General features: G+C 37.6%; 2 protein-coding genes across 4 annotated transcripts; both read left to right on the top strand.

The window, feature by feature from the left end:
• Positions 1 to 1,178: 1,178 nt before the first annotated feature.
• Positions 1,179 to 13,433, top strand: aqp9b (aquaporin 9b). 3 transcript variants are annotated; one of them, XM_078944498.1, is made up of 7 exons: positions 1,179 to 1,354; positions 2,237 to 2,574; positions 3,279 to 3,405; positions 4,828 to 4,965; positions 5,176 to 5,294; positions 8,189 to 8,406; positions 11,189 to 13,433. In XM_078944498.1, exons 2-7 carry the CDS (start codon positions 2,473 to 2,475, stop codon positions 11,349 to 11,351), a joined length of 867 nt encoding a protein of 288 aa, XP_078800624.1. In that variant the 5' UTR covers positions 1,179 to 1,354; positions 2,237 to 2,472; the 3' UTR covers positions 11,352 to 13,433. The 3 variants fall into 3 exon arrangements, with proteins under 3 accessions (XP_078800624.1, XP_023809256.1, XP_078800625.1); XM_023953488.2 differs by lacking the exon at positions 1,179 to 1,354 and having other exon boundaries at positions 2,169 to 2,574; XM_078944499.1 differs by lacking the exons at positions 1,179 to 1,354; positions 2,237 to 2,574 and adding an exon at positions 3,039 to 3,199.
• Positions 13,434 to 15,259: 1,826 nt separating this feature from the next.
• lipca (lipase, hepatic a) lies at positions 15,260 to 20,920 on the top strand. The gene is made up of 9 exons (XM_004067176.5): positions 15,260 to 15,617; positions 16,992 to 17,176; positions 17,418 to 17,597; positions 17,712 to 17,829; positions 18,335 to 18,568; positions 19,054 to 19,296; positions 19,559 to 19,673; positions 20,061 to 20,279; positions 20,655 to 20,920. Exons 1-9 carry the CDS (start codon positions 15,536 to 15,538, stop codon positions 20,767 to 20,769), a joined length of 1,491 nt encoding a protein of 496 aa, XP_004067224.1. The 5' UTR covers positions 15,260 to 15,535; the 3' UTR covers positions 20,770 to 20,920.
• The last annotated feature ends 3,429 nt before the right edge of the window (positions 20,921 to 24,349 follow it).

The raw sequence follows: 24,349 nt of genomic DNA, 5'->3' as shown, positions 1-24,349 counted from the left end.
AGGTTCCTTCCTGGGTTTATAGCCAGGTGTCGGTCGCCGTTCCCTTTCATTGGGCAAAGCAAAGGGCTGTCCTTTTGAAAATTAAATTCGAGCATTTACATAAAACGAGCCCAGCCGTGCGTGCTAGGGAGGAGGAACACATCCACCCCACCCACCTCACAGTCCCGGTACACTCGCTTCTCCCCGACTCCAACAGTTGAGGCTTTTACATACTTATTCATAGTTTTACATACACAAATGTGCAGGCCGAACTGTCACTTAGTCTGGAACTGGGGAGTCAGATTTTCACTCAGAAGTAATTTCTTTGTATTGTATTTTTGCAATGAGGTTTCTGCAATGAGGTACATTGCTAACAATGCAAACAGGCTCGCTTTGCTTTGCAAAATCATCTCAGCGAAAGTCTCATTTAGCAGACCTTCATAAAGGATCTTATGATCTGGATGATTTCAAATAAAATAAAAAGAGAAACCCAAACACGTTTTTATTCATTGCGGGTCAAAATTTGCATGGAAACATAAAAAAAAAAAAAAATCACAGCACCAGGTTATTTCCTACTAGTGACATGAAAGGTGTCACCTTTCCCTTTCAGCGCGCCATCACCCATTTGCCTAACACAACCTCCCCGCGGTTTGGGATGTTATGTAAATGTTGACTGCAGGGACTGCAGCTACTTTGCTGGGATGGTACAGATTTGTCCTGCAGGTGATAATTCCCCCCAGTGCCTCCTTTTTGCTTCCCAATCAACATCTGAGTTTTAAGGGGAGAAAAAGCTCAGAAATGCTCACCTGCATAAGTTTAATGCAACTTGCAAATGAACCGCATTTATTTTGTAGTCATCAGTAAACAAGTAGATTATTTGTGCTTTTTTGCCATGATTCTAACAAAATACAAATAACTAAAAAATAATGTTTTTTTTCTAGAAGGTTTTGTGCATCTTTAATTACAAATGGTTGAACTCTAAAGGTTTGCGCAAATGAGTTTGGAGACGGATGCAGCTCCATCATTTCAAAGCTCCTGGGAGGATGCGTTTTCTCCATCAGCACATCAGGCTTCTTTCACAGCATGAACGGCACTCTCCCAAGTGTCTGTTTCACATCAAAGGGGACCTGCGCGCAACGCTGGCATTGATCAATAGATTCAAAACATCCCATCCTCAGCCTGTCGTCTCACCTTTTTACAGAGCAAACGGAAGATAAGGCTGAGCACGGAATCCGACGTGACAAACTCCAAACTCCAAATGCATTCGTGGAGCTCCCTCTGTTGGAAAATGCGGCGCGGGACGCTACGGGGCCACAGTGGAAACGTGTGCCGGGAGCGGGCTGAAACACTGAATGGAGCAGATTTACGCAGACAGGTAGGAAAATCCAAAAGTTTACTCGGATAACTATAAAGTGCTGCAGTGCAGGATAGTTTATTAAAGGGATTGAACATCATAAGAGGTTAAAACGTGTTGCCGACTGTAGGGTTTTTATTTTCCGGAAAAAAAAAACCAAAACATGATGAGATCCAAGAAAAGTGTTTTTGTGAGTGAATGCGCAATAATCAAATACATGAAGGCGATGTAAAGACTCAATGATAAAAAATAAAAATAAAACCATACATAAAGACCTTTTTCACAGTCTCTCGATTTATAAATATGACACTATACAATAGAACTTTTTTAGCATTTCTAACAATTTCTTTACCTTCTTCGTGCTGCGCACTACAGACAGGGACTAATAACGTTACATTGAAAAAATATTTGTAAAGTGGGTTCAAGTTATTCATGTTAGTCAATACATAAATATTGTTGTGGCTTATAACTCTTGTAAATTCACCCCCTTCTAGAAAAAATTAAATGAAAAACCAAAAAAAAAATCACCTATACATCAACAAGAGAAACTAAGCAGTTCAGGATTTAGTTTAATTTATTTTTACAATGTGTTTTTAGCTCTAAAAGATAAAAGGTTGCTTTTACACATATTAATATTATTCAAAGTTTTAACTTAAATAATATTGAAAAAAATGTGTCTGTGTGTGTGTGTGTGTGTGGGGGGGGGTGATCAAATGTATTTAATACGTAGTCTGTAAATCTCCAGCCCTTTGCTTTCCTGATGTTATTATTTTATTTCTATTTTGTCTGTTTTCAAATTTGAATTGTAATTTGTACTTTATTTTTTTACTTTAAGACTCGTCCTCCGTGGTTATTTAGTTAAAAACATTGTGTTGTTCCTGCAAACTCTTCCTCTGCCTTCAGCCTGTACTGACAGAGCAGCAGCAGGCTGGTGATGGAGCTCGTGTTGACACAAAAGAGGACCCCTGCTGGTTGCGCACGGAAACACAGAGCTTAGGGAGCCGACAGCCCTGAGTGCAGCACGGTACAGCGCACCGAGTGGGAGGCGACAGCCCACACAGCCCTGCACAGACTCACAAAGCTCTTTGACTGCTGTTTGTTGTGGTCGGAGGAAGACACAAGGAGCCGCAAGGGGAAAAATGGGAGATGACAGCAGGAGGAAGATGAAGGAGAAATTTGGCCTGAGACGGGACATCTTTAAAGAGTTCCTGGCGGAATTTCTTGGGATATTTGTCCTGATAGTGAGTACCCTTTCCCTACCTCACTCCATCTGCACCTGTCATCCAGCTTAAAGAGCCACTTTGAAGCAGTCAAAATGTCTGTAAATTATGATAAAAAATACAGACATTGTATCATATCCAGTCTCCTGCACTTTAAAAACATTAATTGTGGACACATTGAAGTTTAAACAAGCTGTCGCTTATGGAGTCTGTGTTTTTGCATTCAAAGGCTACGGCACAGGAATGTTTTTATGTTCCAAAGGTGCAGCACTGACCCACAGCTTAACATTTTTGTGTTGCAAAAAATAACGCGAGAGGTTGATAACATTTAAAGAGTCACATATGTGCAGTAAAGGAAATAGTCCTCTCTCTCTCTCTGTGCTCATAGTCTGGAGTGTCCTGGCCTGCACCTGTCTGAGCTCAACCTGTCACCTCTAAGAGTCTGCTTTAAAGCCTGTGAAAACACCTCATAGAAGGCGTACAGTGTCCACAACAATCCTACTTATCAAAACACCCTCCTAGTTTCTCAACACCTCCGCCCCCAACTCCTGTGCACCTTAAAAATGTGATGAACTGAAACCCTGTTTTGGACAAATTGTCTGTGGCAGTCAGGGGCTTTTTGGGAACAAGAGGACTAGTGTTAATGGTAATTGAAATAATTAAAGACAATGAGCCTTTCTACCTCCACTCTTTGTCTCATGTTTGTGTTTATTCTCCGTTCCCAGCTCTTTGGATGCGGTTCAGTGGCTCAGGCGGTGCTGAGTAAAGGGGCTCTTGGGGAGCCGCTCACCATCCATGTCGGTTTTACCCTGGGAGTCATGATGGCCGTCTACATTGCAGGAGGAGTGTCAGGTAAAAGCAGTGCTCAATTTCAGTGTCATTCAATTTCCACACCAGGTGTGTTCACAACTCCTGAAACTAGACCGATCCAATATCGGTTCAGTTGTTGTGTAACAGTCATATGGCCATCAAAACAGAAGCTCAATCTGAGGGACAGTTAGAGAAAAGTGCGGAAAAAAGAGAAAAGTGGGGGAAAAAAGGTGTCTATTCTTTTTCAACATGTATTTCGTGCAGAACCTCTGTGTTGATTGAGCGTTTTTCAAGCTAAGGAAAGCAAATCTAAGGAAAATCTATAACACGCTTTAAAGGAAATCTTTGGCACAATAACTAGAGGTAATGGGTAAGGTCATGTTTAAAAACGTAATTGTCGTGTACAAATAATAATAAAGATCCAGAGCATAAATATGTATGTTTTTGCTTTTTTGTGTGTTTCTAGATTTTAAATGTATCTTAGTGCAGGAGAACATGTTAAATTTAAAGAAAATGTTTTACTTAAAATTAAATTTGAGGGTCACTCGTGTTGAAGATGGCTGTTTGCATGCATGTGCTTCTTTATTTGAGCCACATGTTTAATAAGAGGCGCTGCAAAGCTTCAGGAGAAAAGTAGAAAAAGCAAAGGACAGGGAGGTTAATATATGGACAGCTTTTGCTGCATGATTGGGCCATTCGACCATGGGGTCCACAGCTCAGTGGGAAGCTTCTGTCCAACGACATCTCTGAAGATGATCATAGGTATTGGACTAATGAGCTTTACAGGGGCATGGGTCTCAGGAGATGAGGGGGGTCAGGTGTGACAAGCCTGGTTTTCTAGGCTGCACTGGCAGAGCGGCCCCAAAGAAGAAAAAAACACAATTGTTTTCACTTTGTAAGTCTTGGTTTCGAATGAAAGTTTACCATAAGTGTGACACATTATGGTCACTCTAATGACCTGCAGTCTACGTGTGCCTTAAGCAGATTCAGGCAGATTATGTCAGATGCAATTCAGACAGGCAGGTCTGGCTGGTTGTCGTGGGCAGTGTTTGTGAACAGGATGGGGAGATTAACAATGGGCGCATGGCTGATACCCCCAATGGTGTTACCACGTCGAGGTCAAAGCCAAGATCCCGGAGTGTTAAATAAATGACCCCACACTGCCATCACAGTCCAATAACAATTGGCTGGAATGTGCTGGGAGTGTTTCTCCAAGACAAGAGAGTGTAGAAAGATAGATCTGAAAACCACCTGCTCATTATTGAACGACTCTTTTAAGAGGTTGGGAAAAACCTTCACTAACTGTATGAATTCACAACAGCTAAAATAGAGAGATGAGAAACTTTCCAAAATTTGTCATTTTTTTTTCAAAGTGTGCATAAGAGGAGCGTTGTATCAGGGGATGCATTTGAATTTTTTTCACTTATTCTCTCTAGGTTTACAAAGTATCTTTATGTGTTCCAGGAGGTCATGTGAACCCTGCTGTCTCCCTGGCCATGGTCATTTTAGGAAAGCTACCACTGAAGAAGTTTCCAGTGTATGTAGCAGCTCAGTTCTTGGGAGCTTTTGCTGGATCCTGTGCAGTCTTTGGCTTGTATTATGGTGGGTATTGCCTAAATAAAATAAAAAGATTTTTCAAAGGAAAAAAACGTATCTCAATTTTTAAATTAAAGAATCCTGTTCTATTGAAAAAAAGCACACAATTAAAAGATGTATTTGTCAAAGACAAGGAAAATTGCCCTAAGTGCCTGAATGTGCATTATATCAAAATTACATGTTTTTATTATTCTATAAATACACATTTTTCAACAGATGCTTTGAGGGAATTCACCAATGGAGAGTTTGCAGTAACTGGTGCCAATGCAACAGCTGGTATATTTGCATCGTATCCTGCAAAACATCTTTCTGTCATTAATGGATTTGTTGATCAGGTGAGGCTGGAGTCTTTTATTCATCAACCATATCACACCTATCCTTCAACAGCTTCACTGGCTCCCCATTCCATTCCGCATATAAGACAAAATCTTGCCTCCACACATTCAAAGCCTGTCACAACTTGCAACTCCATATCTTTCTGACCTCCTTTACATCGCCATACCTGCTCGCTCTCTCCGCTCCTCTTCCTCTAACCAGTTTTCTGTCCCTTCCGCCCGTCTTGTCACCATGGAGAGCAGGGCATTCAGTTGCTCTGCTCCCAGGCTTTGGAACTCACTTCCCCCTGACCTCCGCAACACTGACACACTCCCGCATTTCAAATCAAAGCTAAAAACTCATCTTTTCCAAATGGCCTATTTACTGTAACAGTAACTTTTTCATGTTTTTATATACATTTTATTTAATTGTGTATGTATTTAAATTGTTGATGTTTTAACTGTTTATTGTATTTCTTATAATGTGTACATGTTGTGCGGTGACCTTGAGTGCCCAGAATTGTGCCTTATAATACATGCATTTTTTATATATATTTTATATTTATTTTATAAATAAAATCTATTATTATTATTGTTTTGTTATTTAGGTCTGACAGATGTACTCTATATGCATAAAATGTCCCAAACTACTAAATATTCTGGTCTGCTTGATATATAAAATAGTAATGACAAAAACAAAAAAAGTTCATATATATTTAGAAATATTATCAACCAAATGTAAAACCGGTTCATAATTTTTCATTTGAACAAGAAATTAAAATACTAAGTCTCTTTTTTACACAATGGATATTGAAGTCCCACTCCAATCATCTTTTGAGCAATTACAAAAGCATTCCCAGTGGTCTTTTAATCCTAATTAGCCAAAACAATAATAAAAAAGTATTGTTTTCTGGGACAGTTTCTGCAGAGCAGCAGGAGTTCATTAGAAATTTGCCTCTGAGTTGTGGGCGGGACAGCTGGAGCGGAGTAACCCCGTCCCCCTTCCCATCACCCATCTGTTTGCACTCTCTTGCTAGCTTACAGCCCCTCACAACCCAAACATAACATTAATGGTGCAACATAATAAGTGAGCAATGTTGGAGCTATTTTTGAGCTAGATTTCAGCTTGGACGAGGAAAAAGAAGACGTGCATGGATCTAGTCGTCCACAAGTGGATGCATCGGAATAAAAAAGCACCCATGGCATGTTACGCACACCAAAAAACGTGATTTTCATCAGAATGGGTTCTTACAGACTTAACAAAGCAATGATAAACACAGATCTATTTCTAGAATGTGTATACACAGCAAACATGAGAAGTGTAAACTGCTGGCCTGCACAGGAAAAATTGGGAAAAGTTAAACAATCTCAATTTTATATCAATAACTCAAGCATGTAGTAAAAAATAACAAAACTGAAAAAAGAAAAGAAAAGAAAGAAAGAAAAGAAAAAACTAATTAGCTATTACGGAAAAGTACAAATGAATCTACTAAAGATATGTTTTTGGTACAATTTAATAAGACAAAGGTGCAGTAATTGTTCTGAACAAATCTTTTCTTTGGCCCTAAAAATTGATGTATTTTGTTTTCACAAAAATATTCAGGTAAAAAGAATAGTTTTTGGTAAGGCTTAATATGGAAAAATTGATATTCTTCCAAAACTAGTACAATGTATAAGTCTTATTAGATTTAGAGTAGAAAAAAATATTGGTCCAAACACAAAGCTGTGTGGTACACCATGACCATTGTGTAAAAAGTAAGATTTATTTTTATTAATTTTTAGGTTGTTTAGAATTTATGACTTTTTAAATTCTTTTTTGTATTTTTAAGTTGTTCTTTTAAACCAAAAGTCTGTGAAATTCATCCAGCATTTGCGTATGACATTAATGAGTGGTTAATATCTTTAAATATAACTTCAACTTGTCAAATGCAGCCGACTTGTTCCAGCATCTATAGAATTATGTGACCGGTCACAGGCAGCGCTGAGATTGGACAGGACAAGCACCGACATAAATCCACCTTCTGAGGCAGCATGAGGAGATCACCTGTAACCCACTGACTGAAGCTCGTCCAAAAGATCATTTGTTCAAAAGGTCACATGAGAGAGCAGCAGTTTTCTTAGCCAACCTTTTAGAACATATGTATATATGTTTAGAATGTGTTGTTTTTAAATCCATTGTTTACTAAATTAAAAAAAATATTTGCAATATGTTATTGTCAATTTGATCTTGTTTTCCAGTCCCTCATGGATTGTGTTCTGTTGCAGACATTAAATTTAAATTTCCTGGCTGGGGTACCTGAAACAGAACACCAATGGGGGACCTTTCTGTGTGGAGTTTGCATGTTCTCCCCCTTTTCTCTGGAGACTCCGGCTTCGTCCCACCATCCAAAAACATGCTTCATGGGTTAATTGGGTACTCTAAATTGTCCCTGGCTGTGAATGTGAGTGTGCATGGGTGTGTGATTTGTATCCCTGCGAAGGAGTGGCGTCCTGTTCAGGGTGTCCCCTGCCTTCGCCCACAAGTGGCCAGGATAGGCTCCAGCAGCCCCATGACCCCGAAGGGGGCAAAACGGCTCAGAAGATGAAAAAAATGAATGAATGGATCAATGTGTGCTAAGTTTTGAAGACAGTTGAAGATCAGATAACTCTGAAGTCTATTCAGTAAAGTTTGTTTAAAAAAAAAATGGTGTCTGATAAACAGAGAAAGGTACTACTTTGGCCACTGCATTAAGCTGGAATTACATATTCAGAGTTTTTTCTTCTTAGAAATCCAAAGTGTGTGAACCAGATGGGCATTCATTTGTTTTGTGATATTTATGTACTTATTGTCTGCAGGTTTAGGCTTCTTCAGTGCTAGAATGGCTTTGACATACGCGTAATAACCATGTCAGTTCAACAATATTTCTGTTTCACAGGTTATTGCAACTGCTGCACTGGTCCTCTGCATCCTGGCCATCACTGACAGAAAGAATATCGGTGCCCCCAAAGGCATGGAGCCTTTGTGCATCGGTTTGATCATCTTGGCCATTGGGGTGTCCATGGGTCTGAACTGTGGGTATCCCATAAACCCAGCACGAGACCTTGGCCCGCGGCTCTTCACGGCTGTTGCTGGATGGGGCATGGATGTGTTCAGGTGATTTACAAAAAAACATTCATAGTGTGCTTTTAGAAGGTGTTTGTTAATACAATCAACACTAAAAGTCAGTGAAAAAGGAGGACGTGATTTTTACTGTGCTCCATTGTCTGCTGCACTAACCCTACCCCCTTACAAAGAAGAGCTTTCCCTTCCCGGAATCTGTTTTTATCACACTCTGCATAAATATTTCAAATACCATGCATGACTTTTCTGCATTGTAAAGCAGGGATCAGAGATTTACATTAAAACAGGGAGTGTCCTTTCTTCTATATTCCTTTACAAATATGAAATATTGAGCACTTTGTAAACAAAGATGAGCATTAAACAATTCATTTTTGCTGCAACAGACAACCCTGGCCCCTGTTCTTCTCAGAGCTAAATAAAATGTTAAATATTAGGGTCACATAGAATGCACACATTCTACCAGTGCACGACTGTTAGGAGCATGACACGTACATCCAGACTGCTTTATCAGTTAATATGGAAGGATGCTTTAGGACAGACACTCTGGATACGCTGATGCAGAAAGATCGACTCAGCTATAATAGCACTTAGCCAGAACTTATGTGCAATTTAGATGGAAGTCTGCAGCTCTGTGCTAACCTACATAAACCGTGCTGCTGTATGAAAAACCGACACAACCAGCTTATTGTAAAAGCATCCAAAAGAATCCCAAAGGAAAAGCCTTTTCCAAAATTTATACACAAACCGCAGAGGCTGCCATACCAGTGCTATGACTGTTGTTCCTTTATTCCAAATTATTGAGATTAAGTTTAGCAGATATGTGAGCATTTCAGTTTTTAGATAGTAGCCTATTTCATTGTGTAGCTGACGCATTATTACTCTCTTTATTCCCTCATGCCATTGTTGGTCCACGACTCCTTGAATGATCCTTAGCTTTCTCTTCAGTTTCTACATGTTTTTTAAAATTACTTCCATTCGAATCATCTTTTTTTTTCTTGTGTGCATCAATTTTTTAAGTCAGTTTTTAGCAAAAATTAAAAGTTTATAAACTCTTGGGGAAAGTCACTTAAATTAAGATTTAAATCAACAACTATACCAATGTATTTTTAAGAAAGAAAGGAAAATGTTTACTACAGATGACTGCGAAGCTGTAAAATAATAAACCTGCCGTTCCTAAAAAGAGGTTTGTTCAAACTTACTCTCCTTTCTGAGATGTTAAATTGAGCCTTTATTTCTGTGAAAACACAGTTGTGTGAAGGAGAGCAGCTGAAAAGCATTCTTCTTCTTGCCCCTGTCAGGCTCTCTGTTTTGATCTTGGTAAATACACGCTGTTTGCGCCTTTGCCCTCGGTGCCCGTCATCCCTGACCCTGCACTGGACCAATCTTTTTAACCCTTGCCCCTGAAAGCGTCTCTGTATGTCACAGCTTAAATGCTTTGAAAGCCGCTGTTATGGTTGTCAGACCTAGAACAAAACACTCTTCGGGTAATAATGGCACCTCTAAAAAGGCCAGAAAGGATCAGATCAAAGTTTAAAGACTGTTGAATACGAGTGGAGCCTTTCAAAAGTTGGTTCAGCCTCAAAATGATACAGTTTGAAGTTATTGAGAATCCAAAGAATGCTTGATGTCCAAGTTCTACATGCCAAAAATATAGCTATTACATAAATTGTATATGCTAAAAATATAAAGCATGAGTAAAGTTTCAGTACTTACCTGTTACAAATAGAAAATAGTGTTCTTTCATTTAAAAACTCAGGGCTTTTTCCAGAGCGGAATCATGTAAAATTATATTTTTTCGACCACTTTTAAGACATTTTTTCCTTCATAAATTAATAAGCTAAAGACATTAAAAAAAAGCTAAATAAACTACAATTCATAGCCTCTTTTATTTTCATAATACAAACAAAGGTGGATTGTTTTAAAAGTCAATCTAAAGGTTTTTTTGAACCTGCATTTCTTTTAATCCCATCCTCCTGTTGTCAGTGTGACCTAATAGGAGTCTGTGTCCCAGCTTGATCATCTAAGCTTCGGCTTTACATCTAAATCTGTAATCCAGACGCCTCTTTCTTCCAGTCTGCCTCCTGAATGCGTACCATAGACAAAGGTGACCCACCTGCTTCAGTGCTTGTATTGAGACCCTTTCACCTGCATTCAAGACATCTTTAGACCCAATTACCTGCCGTAAATCCCCCTCAGCCGCAGTAAACAAGCATGTCTGATGCTGGTCAGAATGAGAGCAGAGACACATGTCCAACTAACAGAGCCTATTAGGACTTCACTGTAATCTGCAATGACTGTAAAACTCTTGTTGGCCTGGATGATGCTCCTACTGACTGAATACAGAATACAGAAAGTTCACGTATTGACACAACGTGTTTTTTTAAGTAATTTGTGTGAATTTGCTATTTATCTGGCTGAGATTGAAAATCTGGGGTAATTGAGAGATTTAGTAAGTAAGAGGTGGATTTAATTACCAGTAAAACGAAGCAGATTTTTTCTCACTAATCTGTGAACTAAGCTTTAGCAGCAGATTTAAGCAACTAAAACAACTTTGCAAAACTCAAAGTTGAAAGGACCTATCAGTTCAAATCTACAGCTGTCATCATTTGAAAACAATTTAAAAGTTTAAATTGAGCCATTTTATGATCACAACTTGTTTAATCTAATAACTAAAAATTTTAAGTGGATGTTTTTAATACCCTTTTGTGTTGAGTGCTCACACGGTCCTGTTTTTCATTATTTAAGATTTTACTGAATTTAAGATGGATTTTCATTGCATAACTCTGATGCATTTTGTGGTGATGAAATCCTGTAGGGCTGGAGGCTGCTGGTGGTGGATTCCTGTGGCAGGGCCCATGGTGGGTGGAGCAGTTGGAGCTGGAATTTACTTTCTTATCATTGACCTGCACCAACCAGAGTCCGACAGACAGGTGGATAACAACGTCCAGGACAAATATGAAATTGTTACCATGAATTAAAGCTTTCATCAAAGATATCCAAGCAAAATCTTTTTAAAAAAGGGCAAAACAGCACTGCAGTACGTTTTTACATTCAGGAATACAATGAAAAGCCTGCGTTTAATACAAAACATGCACACTATGAGCAATTTCACAACTGCATAGATGTCGTATTTATAAATGCATGAATGTTTTCTGGAGCCTTTGAAACTTATTTTGTAAAAGTGTAACTCCCACATACATTTACATGTGTAGTTCTTTTAGTTTAGCAGAAATGTAGATTTTTTTTAATAGCTTAAAACAGTTTTCTCTCTGCAAGCAGCCCTTTTTAAACAAAGTATTCTATTATTAAATCTATCGTATAATTAAAAACTAAGTAAAACTAAATAAGATAAAACTGAAACTTTGAAATAAAAAGGTGAAAATGCACACCGGTAATTATTTTAGATCATTGTGAGGGATTATCATGAATATTCCCTCTTGTAGTCTAATTTATTTTCCTCTGATTTCCTGATTTGTTGAAAAATGAATAGAACATCTGTTTAGAGACATGTTATGTCATGTTAAGTATACTGCAGACCTGTCACACATTGCACATATTGCAGGAATAAAATATTTTAGCCTTGACAATATGACCGTTTGACACATTTACACTGTCTAACCTTTTGAGCTGTGAAGTAAAGGGTCAGTTTTAAATTCTGTCAACTATGTCAGCCCTCTTTTGCATCATTCAGTAGCCTATTTGGAGAGTTTTTACTTTATAGTGGCTGTTTAGTGATTTCTCTGCTTGCTTGCTTTTGACATCTCCTCTTGTTTGACTATTGCAGAGTTTGTTTACAGCAATATACCAAAATATATCTAGTTACCAACAACCTAGAAGTTGATACTTCAGGGGGGTTTTTTGTCAAAAAAAAAAAAGAATTTGTAATTTTTACATAGTGTATTGATATGTTTGTGTTGTGACTTTCTTACACATTTTGTACTTTATCCTTTGCATGCTTGTAAAAATGCTTTGTTAATTTATTGTGTTTGAAGTTTTGTAGTTTTTAGATAATCCAGCCTTAAATACTTTTACTGCTATATGACCTACTTTTTCACTAATGACAGACATTTCTATGATACCTAAACTGATTTTTGTAACCTACATTACGTAGTTTTTAGGGTACAAGTTTGTACTAAAAAGGCAAGACTAATTAGGCTATTACAAAAAAAATATTTTTTGAGTCCAATAAAAGTTTTGACAATGAAAATATGATCATTGTAATTTTTCTAATTGGTTATGAAAGCAAATATTCAAATATATTTAAAATTTAAAGGGTTTATTGTCAGATGTGCACATTAAGAAAACAAGTTTCCCTGTACAAGGAAAGTCTTACTTTGCTCTTCATTCTAAATTCCACAAAATGTTTAAGGTTAAATACAAACAGAAGAAAAAAAGAGAAAATAGAAAAGGATAATTACAGGATAACTGAAAAGAAGCATAATAACTAAACATTAACACAAATGTGCAAAAAAGACTGTCCTGAGGTAAACAGTATGATACATGCAGTTATTTAATAATGGTATATGTAATATTTGGTATATGTATATTTAAATATGCTATATGATGCAGAATGAAATTTGTGGATTTTTTTTAAAAGGGCAAAACCACAAATTTGCAACCACAAATCTGATGTCTAACATGTTTCAGAATGAAAATACTTAAAGCAGATGAAATCAGAGCTCACTTTGTGAGCATAAGCAACAAGAAGCATGCAGACCTCTACTAACACATTTACAGATTGTTAATATTACCACATGTTTTAGTGACACTGTGATCTTTAAATAATCAGGTACATGGGGCCTCAATGGAATTAACACAAAAATGCTGTATTGAGAAGTTGTGTTATTTACCCCACTCAACCATATTATTGCTGTTTTATTTTGTGAAGTAACTATTTTTTGTCATATTACATTCTTATCCTACAAGGATATTATAGATGCAACAATACAAGACAACAAAACATTTTTGTTAGCAAAGATGTATGACCTGTTCATCACTGACCTAAATATGTTAATTCTTTCTGTCACTATGAGCAAATAAAAATCTATTTTTCCACTGAATTGACTGTATTTCTATTTCATATTGTTATATTACACATCAGTATATAAAATTAATTATTATCCTACTGTGCATTGTGGAAACTTGCTGAAGAAAAAATGTGCTTATCAACTAATTAAGGATCTGTTTGAAAAAATATCCAATAATTCTGAATGCACTAGTGTTATTTTCACTTTAAACTAAAGTCTTTGTTTTCTACGGTGGCCCAGAAGGGTCACAACACAACACATTAACTTTGCACACAACATATTAACTATACACATCCACTGTTTTATGACTTCCTACTGCATCATCACATAGAAACATTTGTCCAAATCTGACTTCTTTAATAGTCCAATGCTGAAGCCAAAAATATACCTTAAGATCATTTTAGGTCAGTGTGTTGGCCTCCACTATATTTGTAAAGCCAAGAGTTCATGTTTAGGTCTAACTTCCATTCACATCTCAAACATAACAGTAATCTAGAAATTGTAATTTGCTGTAAAAGTATCTTTATCTAACAAAGCCTAATGATCCTCATAAGGTTGAAGCCCGTGCTGGTCCTGTTAAGGTTCCAAGGACAAGCCGCGGCTTCAGTTTACAGCTGCAGTGCCTTTCAGCTTCTGTCAGTGTGGCAGAGGAAAAGGCTCTCTACAGCCTCAACTATTGACGAAGCGTGTCATGCTCTACGGGAACTTTAGAAAAAGTGGGGAAGAATTTACCATAAAAAATGTATAAATGGGGACCATTTGTCCAAACGGAAGGTGACTCAATAAGATAAACATAAACAGCAAGAAAAACAAACACAACATTTACTGTAAAATGTGAAAATATTCAATAATTGACATTGTTTATGCAATACTCACAATACCTGTTGGTTATTTGTTGCTTTTTTTGTGTGTGTGTTTTAAATTGTGATCACTTATTTGGAAGAATAAATTAAAAAAGACCAACAAAAAAAGCCAACACAAAAGTGTGTGATGGAACTGTGACATTACACCACAACAGTAAAATCTGTTTGGCTGTAATTTAGTGGGTATGCAGAAATGTGTTGATTTCTAAACAATATGGAAAGGTAGAAAAAAAATGTAATATTTTGTAAAAAAAGATTAAATCAGGAAAATGATTTCTTTCTTGATCCCTGTGTGACACTGGGGCTGAGAGCATTGTGTGCATTGTGTGTATTTTATGTACTTTTTTACTTTTTTTTTTACAGTTTTGTTTTGCTTTTAATCTTTAAGTTTAAAAATGTTTTTTATTCTCTAAGGCATTTTGTGTTACAAAAGAATATGAAAAGGGCTTTATAAATAAAGTTTGATTTGATTAACCCTATTTGTGTATATTGTTTTTACCCTTTACACGAGTCCAACCAACACTTGAAGTCAAGCCAGGGCAAAGGTGATTGACACATAACAGTGCCTGTTTTACATCTAGATATATACAATAAAGAAATAATACTTTAGGGAATAAAAAAAAGGGAAATGGCAGTAAGATCTGTCTTTGATCAGATCATAATTAAAAAATAGAGAATGCCACTAAAACCAACATGTGGTCAGCAAACCATCAAAACAACTTTATCTGATGTTTCTTTTCCCTCATTTGACCCAGTTTTGACCTTCTTGTTGTTTTTTTAGAGTACACCAGGTACACAGAGTATAATGTTTAACTGTTCGAACATGTGATGCAACAACATGGACATAATCCACGTCAAATATTCTTTAATTCAGTTTTTGCTGTTTTGACAACAGAATATTTCACCATCAAGCAAGAGTGTGCTTATGAAGAAGAGCCTTGCTTGTTCTCATAGGTGGGCTTGGGGATGGTCTGTACGTTGCACCTTATCCCCTTCCTGCTTATACAAGATCTGCTCTTTCACCGTGGCTTCAATACTGCCCGGCCCCCAGCCAATCAGGTCAAAAGTGAAACTGATCTGTAAACCCCTTCTACTGCTGTCTTCTTCCTATCTGTTCTGTAGACTAAAACGACCTGATTTCAAACTTTTGGGCAGCAAAAAGGTCTCTTTAAGAGAGCTCACAAGAGATATTTCATCAAAAACTGAATGTAGTCACCAACTGCAGAATACAGACGAGCTTGTTTGAAAGGAGTCATCAAACTGTGGTGAACAATGTCTCTGCTAAAAACCTTGTGTTTTTTGCTGTTGACATGTCCCCTCATTGATGGGAGGAAAACCAGGGAAGGCAGAGTTGGTAAGTCTAGCATCACACATGCAGTCATTTAAATACAAGACCACTGTGAAACTCCTCGTGTGACTTTCTACCAAAGAGAACCACGGTGCACTGAAGAAGCAGATTTTTGATGAGTCAAACACTTACATGAGTAGTTTTGAAAATAATGTTTGTTGCTTTTCACTTCAATATAACGTGAATTTAAACTTAATTTTAGAGTTTTTCTGTCTTTTTGGCTTCAACACTTTTGTGTTCTTCAAACTTTAAGTACTGATCCGGATTTGTAAGGTAATCTGTTACTAAGAAATGCCTCAATTTCTTTACTTTTACATCTTAGTCAATAGATAAATCATACTCTTCCAGGTTTTTATGCAAAAAAATAAATGTGATCAAATGAATTGAATTAAAGTAGAAATAAAAGAGCAAAATGACCTGAATTCGCTTCTATGTTAACTTGTGTTTCATTGAAAACTGCTACAGTGGATAACTGTTCCCCTAAATCAAATGAAAGAAAACTCACATCATTTTTTATATACAAAAATAAAAAATTTGAGAGTCAAATGTGAAAATAACTGATGTTCAATTTGGTGTTCTTTTCTTAAATCCGACTCTTTCAATTTTTCCATGATGGATGAATGATGGTTTTTTTTTAACCTTTTTACTGTCCAGATGCTTTTAAGCTATAGATTTCAGATTAGAAACAAGAATGTTAACAGCTATTAAAATCCTCAGTTTTCTGGTTTTATTCCTAGAACAAACATCATCCAGAACATGAACTACAAAGAAAACATTGTCACATATTTCTTTTAAAGCAATATATATTTTTCTTTTTTTTTTTAACTAAGCTGTGGTTTCCAATTGGTTGACAGAGGAGGGGTTTATGTGGGGTGACCATGGTTCAGGAAGCAGAGCAGTTATCTACCAGTCAGAAGACCGGTGACTGATTTCAGGTCCTCAACAGTTCACATGCAAACCTGTTCTTAAATGAGACCTTGACCCCTTATATTTTGACTATATGTACGCATACAGTCACTGAGTGAATGACGAAAGATCCATATGTAAAGGAAAACCTAAATGAAAAGGGAAGTGCAGCTGGTATGTGTCTATAAAGGTGAATAGAGTCTAGTCAGACTTCAAAAAGCCATCATGACCTGGAGGTTCAGCAAATAATCACTGAAGGGTGTTAAATCAATTTGCTGTCCCAAACTTGAAGCGAACACATGGACGTTATTCTGGTTTCTGCCTATTCAGATTGTTGTATCAGTGTACAGATTTAGTACTTTCCAGTTATCGAGAAAAAAAGTAAATACAAATTATTCCTAGAAATTATGAATAAAGGTCAGTTTAATTGTAGATGAAAACAAACAGAAAACCTTTCCACTGTTTGATTCAAAGGCAAAGCTGGCACAGAGGAGAGGACCATTCTGAAGGTAAAAGAGCCATACTTCAGCAATTCAGTGTTTCGGCTGTTTTTGGGAGGTGAGGACACCTGCACGCTGGACCCTCTGCAGCTGCACACCCTCACCTCCTGTGGCTTCAACAGCAGTAATCCCCTCATCATCATCACTCACGGGTGGTCGGTAAGGTCAACTCCCGCCTTCTTTACGCTTCGCTGACCTGAGCCACCGAACAGAAAATATGGAACTTGACCACAACGAGGAAACATGTTCAAAAGGCTAGAGCGCACAGAGAAATGATGAAATCACAGAGCTGCTTTTTTTTTTAACCTGAACTCTGGAATTTTGCCAGCATAATTAAATAGTGTATATTCAGCTTTTCAAAGCTGTTTAAGCCTGTTTCTCACAGTCTTTTTATGTTTAGATGGATGGTGTGATGGAGAGCTGGATACCAAGACTAGCGAAAGCTCTCAAGAGTTCCCGGTTAGACATAAATGTGGTGATCACAGACTGGCTGTCTCTGGCTCACCAACACTATCCCAGAGCAGTGAAGAGCACCCGCACCGTTGGGAAAGACATAGCCCACCTCCTGCAGACACTTCAGGTCAGAGACAGTGAACGGGAAAAAAAAGAAAACTTTTCACACCTCGCTATTAAACAAATGCAACTATTGCATGGTATTTGCACAAATCATTTAAATGTAGTTCATCCCCAACAGGAGGAGTACAGGTTCCCAGTAAGAAAAGCTCATTTAATTGGTTACAGTCTCGGTGCTCACATCTCTGGATTTGCTGGAAGCTATCTGGGAGGTTCGGAAAAGATTGGAAGAATAACCGGTAAATTTTCCAAATAACAAACACTTGAAGATTTTGAGAAAAGAAATCAATACACAAGCAAAACAATTTTATTAGTCAATATAACTAATAAAAGAATACAGTCATTGCCAATCTGTTTTACAAAAGAGCATCCTTGAGATGTACAGACATCATGGCTGTGGATGCATTTTTTCCTGAAACTAATACATTTGTATATTTTAAGGTAGAAGCAGCCTGGCTGTATTGTAGTTGGCCTGTATTTAAAGGTTTAAAACAACACATATTGTATAGTCATCCTGCCTTTTTCAGTGGAAACATTACCAAACCACATTCTGTACAAGTTGCAACATCATATCAAGAAACAGAGGTAATCCCAGAGGTAAACTAAACAGAAAACAATGCTTTTAAAATGATTTCTCCTGAATACAAATTTTATATTTCCTAATTCCTTTCTGTTTAATTTTGTTCATGTTTCCCACTAAAAATAAATGCATTTTCTTGAGTAAAGTGTATCTTGTCTCTCCAGGTCTTGACCCAGCAGGCCCACTGTTTGAGGGCATTTCAGCGACAGACAGACTGTCCCCTGATGATGCAGAGTTTGTGGACGCCATCCATACCTTCACCCGTGAACGACTGGGCTTCAGTGTGGGCATCAAACAAGCAGTGGCCCATTACGACTTTTACCCCAACGGAGGAGATTTCCAGCCAGGGTGTGACCTGCAAAACCTTTACGACCACATAAGCGAGCACGGTCTCCATGGTATGAGAAATAACTGGGACACTTGCCACCCACTACCATTACATTTTTTATTTTATTTTTTACATTTTTGTACATTTTTTGAGAGTAAGGCAAAGCTTGTTTACAGTTCTGATTTAGTGTTTAAGCAGATGCATTTAATCCCAAGGAATCCCGCAGATATGGGTTAAGGAATTAATTGTGTCGTTTTCTCACAATATGAAACTCATCCACATCATGTGACAGTGGAAACTTCACAAAACATTGGTCATCCTGCAAATAATTGGAAGCACCTGCGATCCTCTCATCCCATCATTTTCTAGCTGTCAAAGACCATTAGAGCTCAATGAGAAAAAGCATGTGTAATACAGAGCATAGTGTAATAAAGATAAAAAAATTAAAGGCATTTAATTTTGTGGTGCTAATAATCAACTCTGTCCATACCCAACACAGCACTAAAGAATCAGAAATCTCATCATGAATCTCAATCCTCTTCTGTCTTTCCACAGGTTTTAAACAAACAGTGAAATGTGCTCATGAGCGGTCTGTCCATCTATTCATCGACTCACTTTTAAACAAAGATAAGCAGAGCATGGCTTATAGGTGCAGTGACAACAGCGCTTTTGTCAAGGGGATCTGCCTCGACTGCAGGAAGAATCGCTGCAACACACTGGGCTATGATATCAAGAAGGTTCGCACAGGCAGGACCAAGAAGCTTTATCTGCAAACAGGATCACGGATGCCTTTTAAACGTATGTGGCTATCCCATTTGCACATACAGTATGAAATTTTAGATCTGGTGCCATCTTTACTACTTTTACCATCAATGGGGCAGGTTTTCTTACATTACAGGCCTGCAGGAGGTGATATCTTCCTGTAAAACAGAACTCCAAACAAATTAACTTCTAATTCTATTTTTTTTTTTCAAACAAATTAAACATTAATGGGAATATTTTAGGTCAAAAGTAAATATAAACAGAAATTATTTTGAGTCTGTTTTCTTGTTTCCTGCAGTCTTTCATTACCAGTTCAGGATCCAGTTTGTCAATCAGATGGAGATGGTTGAGCCCTTCATCACCATCTCACTCACAGGAACAAAAGATGAGAGTGGAGACCTCACCATCCCATTGTGAGTAATGTACCAACCCCCCATCAGGTTTACGTCACATTACATCCAACACCCCTTTGACACATGCAATATGCAGCTGAGCTGGGAACTATGTGCTCATCAAGACAGCGTCATGAAGGAGAGCCGCTGACATACATGGAGATGAATAAAGCAAGAAAGTTGGAAGAAAGAAATCTATAAATGGAAAGGATGGCATAAATAATTTAAACTAGACACTAAACCACATACATGTGTTTTATTCATGTTTTATGTATCAAAGAGCTTCACTTGGAACAGTTTTGGGATATCATAAAAACCCTTTTACTTTGAAATGACAAAAATTGAGGTTAAGAGGATGAAACACGCGTTTAAACACTTCAATTTTTGTCCTTTTATGCTTTCCACTAGCAAAGAAAATATATCTGGTAATTCAACCTTCACCTTCTTGATAACACTGGACAAAGACTTGGGTGAACTGATGTTGCTCAAGTTTTACTGGGAGAGTTCGGCTGTGTGGAGGAACATGTGGAGCCAGCTGCAGACCATCTTCACTTGGAGCAACCAAGTGGAAAAGCCACAGCTGACTCTGGGAAAAATTGGTGTCAAAGCAGGAGAGACACAGCAGAGGTAAAGCCTGTTCTGTAGTTCTTTATTACTTCCAGTTCAAGCCTTAAAGAATAAAATTTACAACAAAAATACAATAACATCTGGTTTTGTCATATTATTAAAAATCCCACGATAAACCATACTTGAAGATTAATATATAGAACAGTTTTAACAACTCTTAACAAATGTTAAACAGATTTCAAGATATTGTTTGAAAATAACATTTTGGTCACTGGTTTATAGAAGCTTTCTTTGCATTTAACAAGACACACAAAAAGCAACAAAGTAGATTTTTATTGCCATCTAGTGGATTGTTCTGAACTCTGTGGTTCAGTCTTTTACATCCTTTTTAATGGACTCCACCTAAACAGATGACTTTTATTTTTATTTTTGCAGGACTTCATTCTGTGCCATGGAAAATGATGGCCGGCGCGTAGAAGAGGGTCAAGAGAAAATGTTTGTGCGTTGCAAAGAAAACACCACAAAAAAACACAGAAGGAGTTATAACTAATGGACTTGTTTAGGGTACTGTGACCTACTCATTACTTTTACAGTAATAATGAATAAACTGGATTAAACAAATGTTCACATCCGTAGGGAAGTAAAATATTTTGATGATAAGAAATTATGTAAAAGATCAAAAATAAACTTTTAGAATTATATTTACATGTGTAAAGATGTTATGGATTTTTTGATAAAAGTGTTTTTGTAAAATGTAAAAGTAGTAAAGCTCACATTCATGAAGGGCCCTCAACACTATGCTGTTTATAGATCCCACCATTAAGAATTGAATTTGTTTACTGTGGATTACAAAGTCAGACTCACTAGTACCACAATCTGTTTATCAAAAGTCAGGAATGTAGTTCCAACTTCTTACCCATTCATGGACATTTCATCATTTGTGGGTGGCCCATGATCGTAAGGTTGCAGGTTCGATTCCTGCCGTCCAAAAGCACTCGTAGGTGGAAACGCACTATAGCATATATATATATATATATATATATATATATATATATATATATATGGTATAGTGCATATATACCATATATATATATATATATATATATATATATATATATATATATATATATATATATATATATATATATATATATATATATATATATATATATATATATATATATATATATATATATATATATATATATATATATATATATGGTATGTATGCACTATACCATATATATATGTATATATATATATATATATATATATATATATATATATATAAATATATATATATATATATATATATATATATATATATATATATATATATATATATATATATATATATATATGCCATTTACCATCCAGGTTGGCATGACAACAATGCACTTCAGTCTCACAACATTCATTGGTAAAGATGAAGACAACTTTTCATTAAGAGCTTATGTATAAATTAAATAACTTATATCTGGACCGGATGGCGGGGACAGCAGACCAAACTTCCTAGTATATTAAAGATACTTGTTTCTGTCAAAATATTTTTGCAAGAAGATAAAACATAAAAGACTAAATAAAATTCAGAAATAAAAGCATGGACAGTTTTAGGGTAAAGACTACAGGAGGACTGGTACCCAGTTTATTTAATTTATTTTTTTATTTTATTTTTAACTTGTCCTGTCCAACAGCTGAGCAAACAGATGAGTGCTGAAGGCCTCTTGTGTTGGACATATTTTACTTTAACAACAGGAGGTTATGAATTTTCTGACAAACCAAATCATTCTTTGAATGAGAAGGTGTGTCCAAATTTTTGGTCTATACTGTATGTCTGAATAAACCCCTTTTGTAATCTAGGCCAAACTTTAATCATTTTAATCATATTTGAAAATCTTTTGTGTTGGACCGGACGGAAAAGGAAAGGAGGGAAGGAGAGAGAGGAATATTAGAGGGGGGGGGGGTAAAACCATGAAGCAGCATAAAGCAACAAGATGTTGGATGTTTATAATCATTACGGTCAGGCTCTGATGTAATACAAGTCTATAAGGACGGGGCCTATCCACACACACACACTCAAATGTTATAAACATACCTGTTGGCTCCAAAAATGTCCACATGTCAACATGTACACAATACAAATAATGTTCACACACGCATACTTGTGCCTTTAAACCAACTACTGTGAAATATTTCATTCAATCACACAAACTATTTGTGCAAAGGTGAGCTAACACCTGGGCTCGAGTGATTGTTTATGTTCTTCTAAAGTGGATGATGAAATGTGAAAAGAAGGAGGGCCAGGAGGGCCCAACGCGGGGCTCTGCCCCAGAAGAGCGCCCACAGCCCCAGACGAGCACCCAACCATCACCCAGGAGTTCTGTGCATCCCCCCACCCCAACCGCAGTCACGAGCCAGGACCCCTAAGGTAGACCCGCCCCATGCTCCAGGGAGCCATCCACCCGGCCCACGGTTGGTCCAGGAGAGAGCAAAGCAGGGGCCGGCCACCCCCGCCCAGGAGGAGGACACCAAGGAGAGTGCAGTTAAAATTGCTGGGTAAGGCACTGAGAGGACATCTCCTGATTACTCGCAGAGATGTCCAAACACCCTCCCCACCAAGGGGCACTTAATGTTAAGACGCAGTTAAAAAAAGGGATTATCTAAGGAAGAGGGTAAGTTGAGGACAGCTAGTAGACTTTCCCACAGTGGTCAAACAGCCCCCCCCGAGCATAGGCCCAGGTCTCCTCAGCCCAGGGGTCCCGTCCCCCAAAGCGCCGACCCCCCCAGGCCCCGCACCACCCACCCCACACAGACAGAGAGGAGCCAGCAAAGCACAACACCCCCCCCCCCCCCCCCCCCCGGAGCAAGCCCAGGTCCCCGTCCCTGGGAGAGTTCTGGTCAGGCCTTGACGGGACCAAGGTTGCCAACCACCCAGGACAACCACTGATTGCCTCAGCGGAGACCTCAACCCGTCAAACCACCGTACCGATAGTGGACCCTCCCCTTCTCCCAGGCAGTCTCCCCCAGGACAGGGCCAACAAAGGTGCTTAGGCAAATTTCTGACCAGAAGCTTTGATCTGTGCTGATGCTTAAGTCTGCATCCCATTTTGTTATCGGAAGTTTGTATGTTTTGGAGAGAGTTTTATACATTGAAAAATTAATCAGAGAGGTAACTACTTATGGTAGCTTTAAATCGTTGTCTTTGTATTTAAACCTTTTAGTAATAATAGATTTAAGTTGCTGATATTACAAGAAGTTATGTTTGTCTCGAAGTTCCTGGGGTGTTATGAATCTTTTATCAATAATTAAGTGCTCCAGTAGTGTTAAGCCCCCTGTTTGCCAAGCTGGGAAGTGCTACATTTTTTTGTTTATAAGGATGTCCGGGTTGTTCCAAGTGGGTGTCATTTTGCATAATTGAAGTGACGAGTTGTGACATTTTGAGAAATTCCTACCAGGCTGTTAAAGTGGCGTTTCTATTAATACTTTGGAAGCAGTCCTGTTTTCTAACTGTTTGGCTAATAAATGGTAGATCTGACAGGTTGATCTCTCCACATAACCCAGTCTACTTCTAACACCCTGAAGTGCCCCTCTTTCACCCCTCATCAATTTACACTGAGGTGAGCAAAGGTTTATTGACAAAGAAATCCAATGCCACATCCTATGATTTGATATCATTAACAAGCCTAACTGTAATGCACACCATCAATAAATACTTCAGAAATCTTTTGCTTTAATAACTTGCTTTAATAACTTGGTGTACACCTAACACACTTCTAAAAAAGGAAAGACAAAGGAGACAATGTGGCTAGTTTTAAACTGGGTGAGGAGCATCTCAGGGAGAACTGATCAACAAAACATTTAACTGTAAACCTCAAAGCATGATTTATGACGACAAGATGTAAAATGAGCGCAAATATTTCCATGTTATATTAATATTTCTGCTAAATTCAATTAAAGTCCTGTAGTAGCAAATTAAAACACACCTTCATACGTGAGACTTGAAATTGCCATGGGAAACCAGAGACAGAAATTCATGCATTTAACCAGAAATGTCTGGGATTTAAAGTAATGGCTTGGATCAAAAACCTCAAAGTAAAAGGAAGTTTACTTTTTTGATGTAACAAACAAAT

Source organism: Oryzias latipes, chromosome 3, assembly GCF_053564925.1.
Source record: "Oryzias latipes strain Hd-rR chromosome 3, Olatipes_Hd-rR_3.1".
NCBI lineage: Eukaryota > Metazoa > Chordata > Actinopteri > Beloniformes > Adrianichthyidae > Oryzias > Oryzias latipes.
Note: the sequence above shows the minus strand (reverse complement) of the source record. Positions and strands in the feature narration are given on the sequence as shown.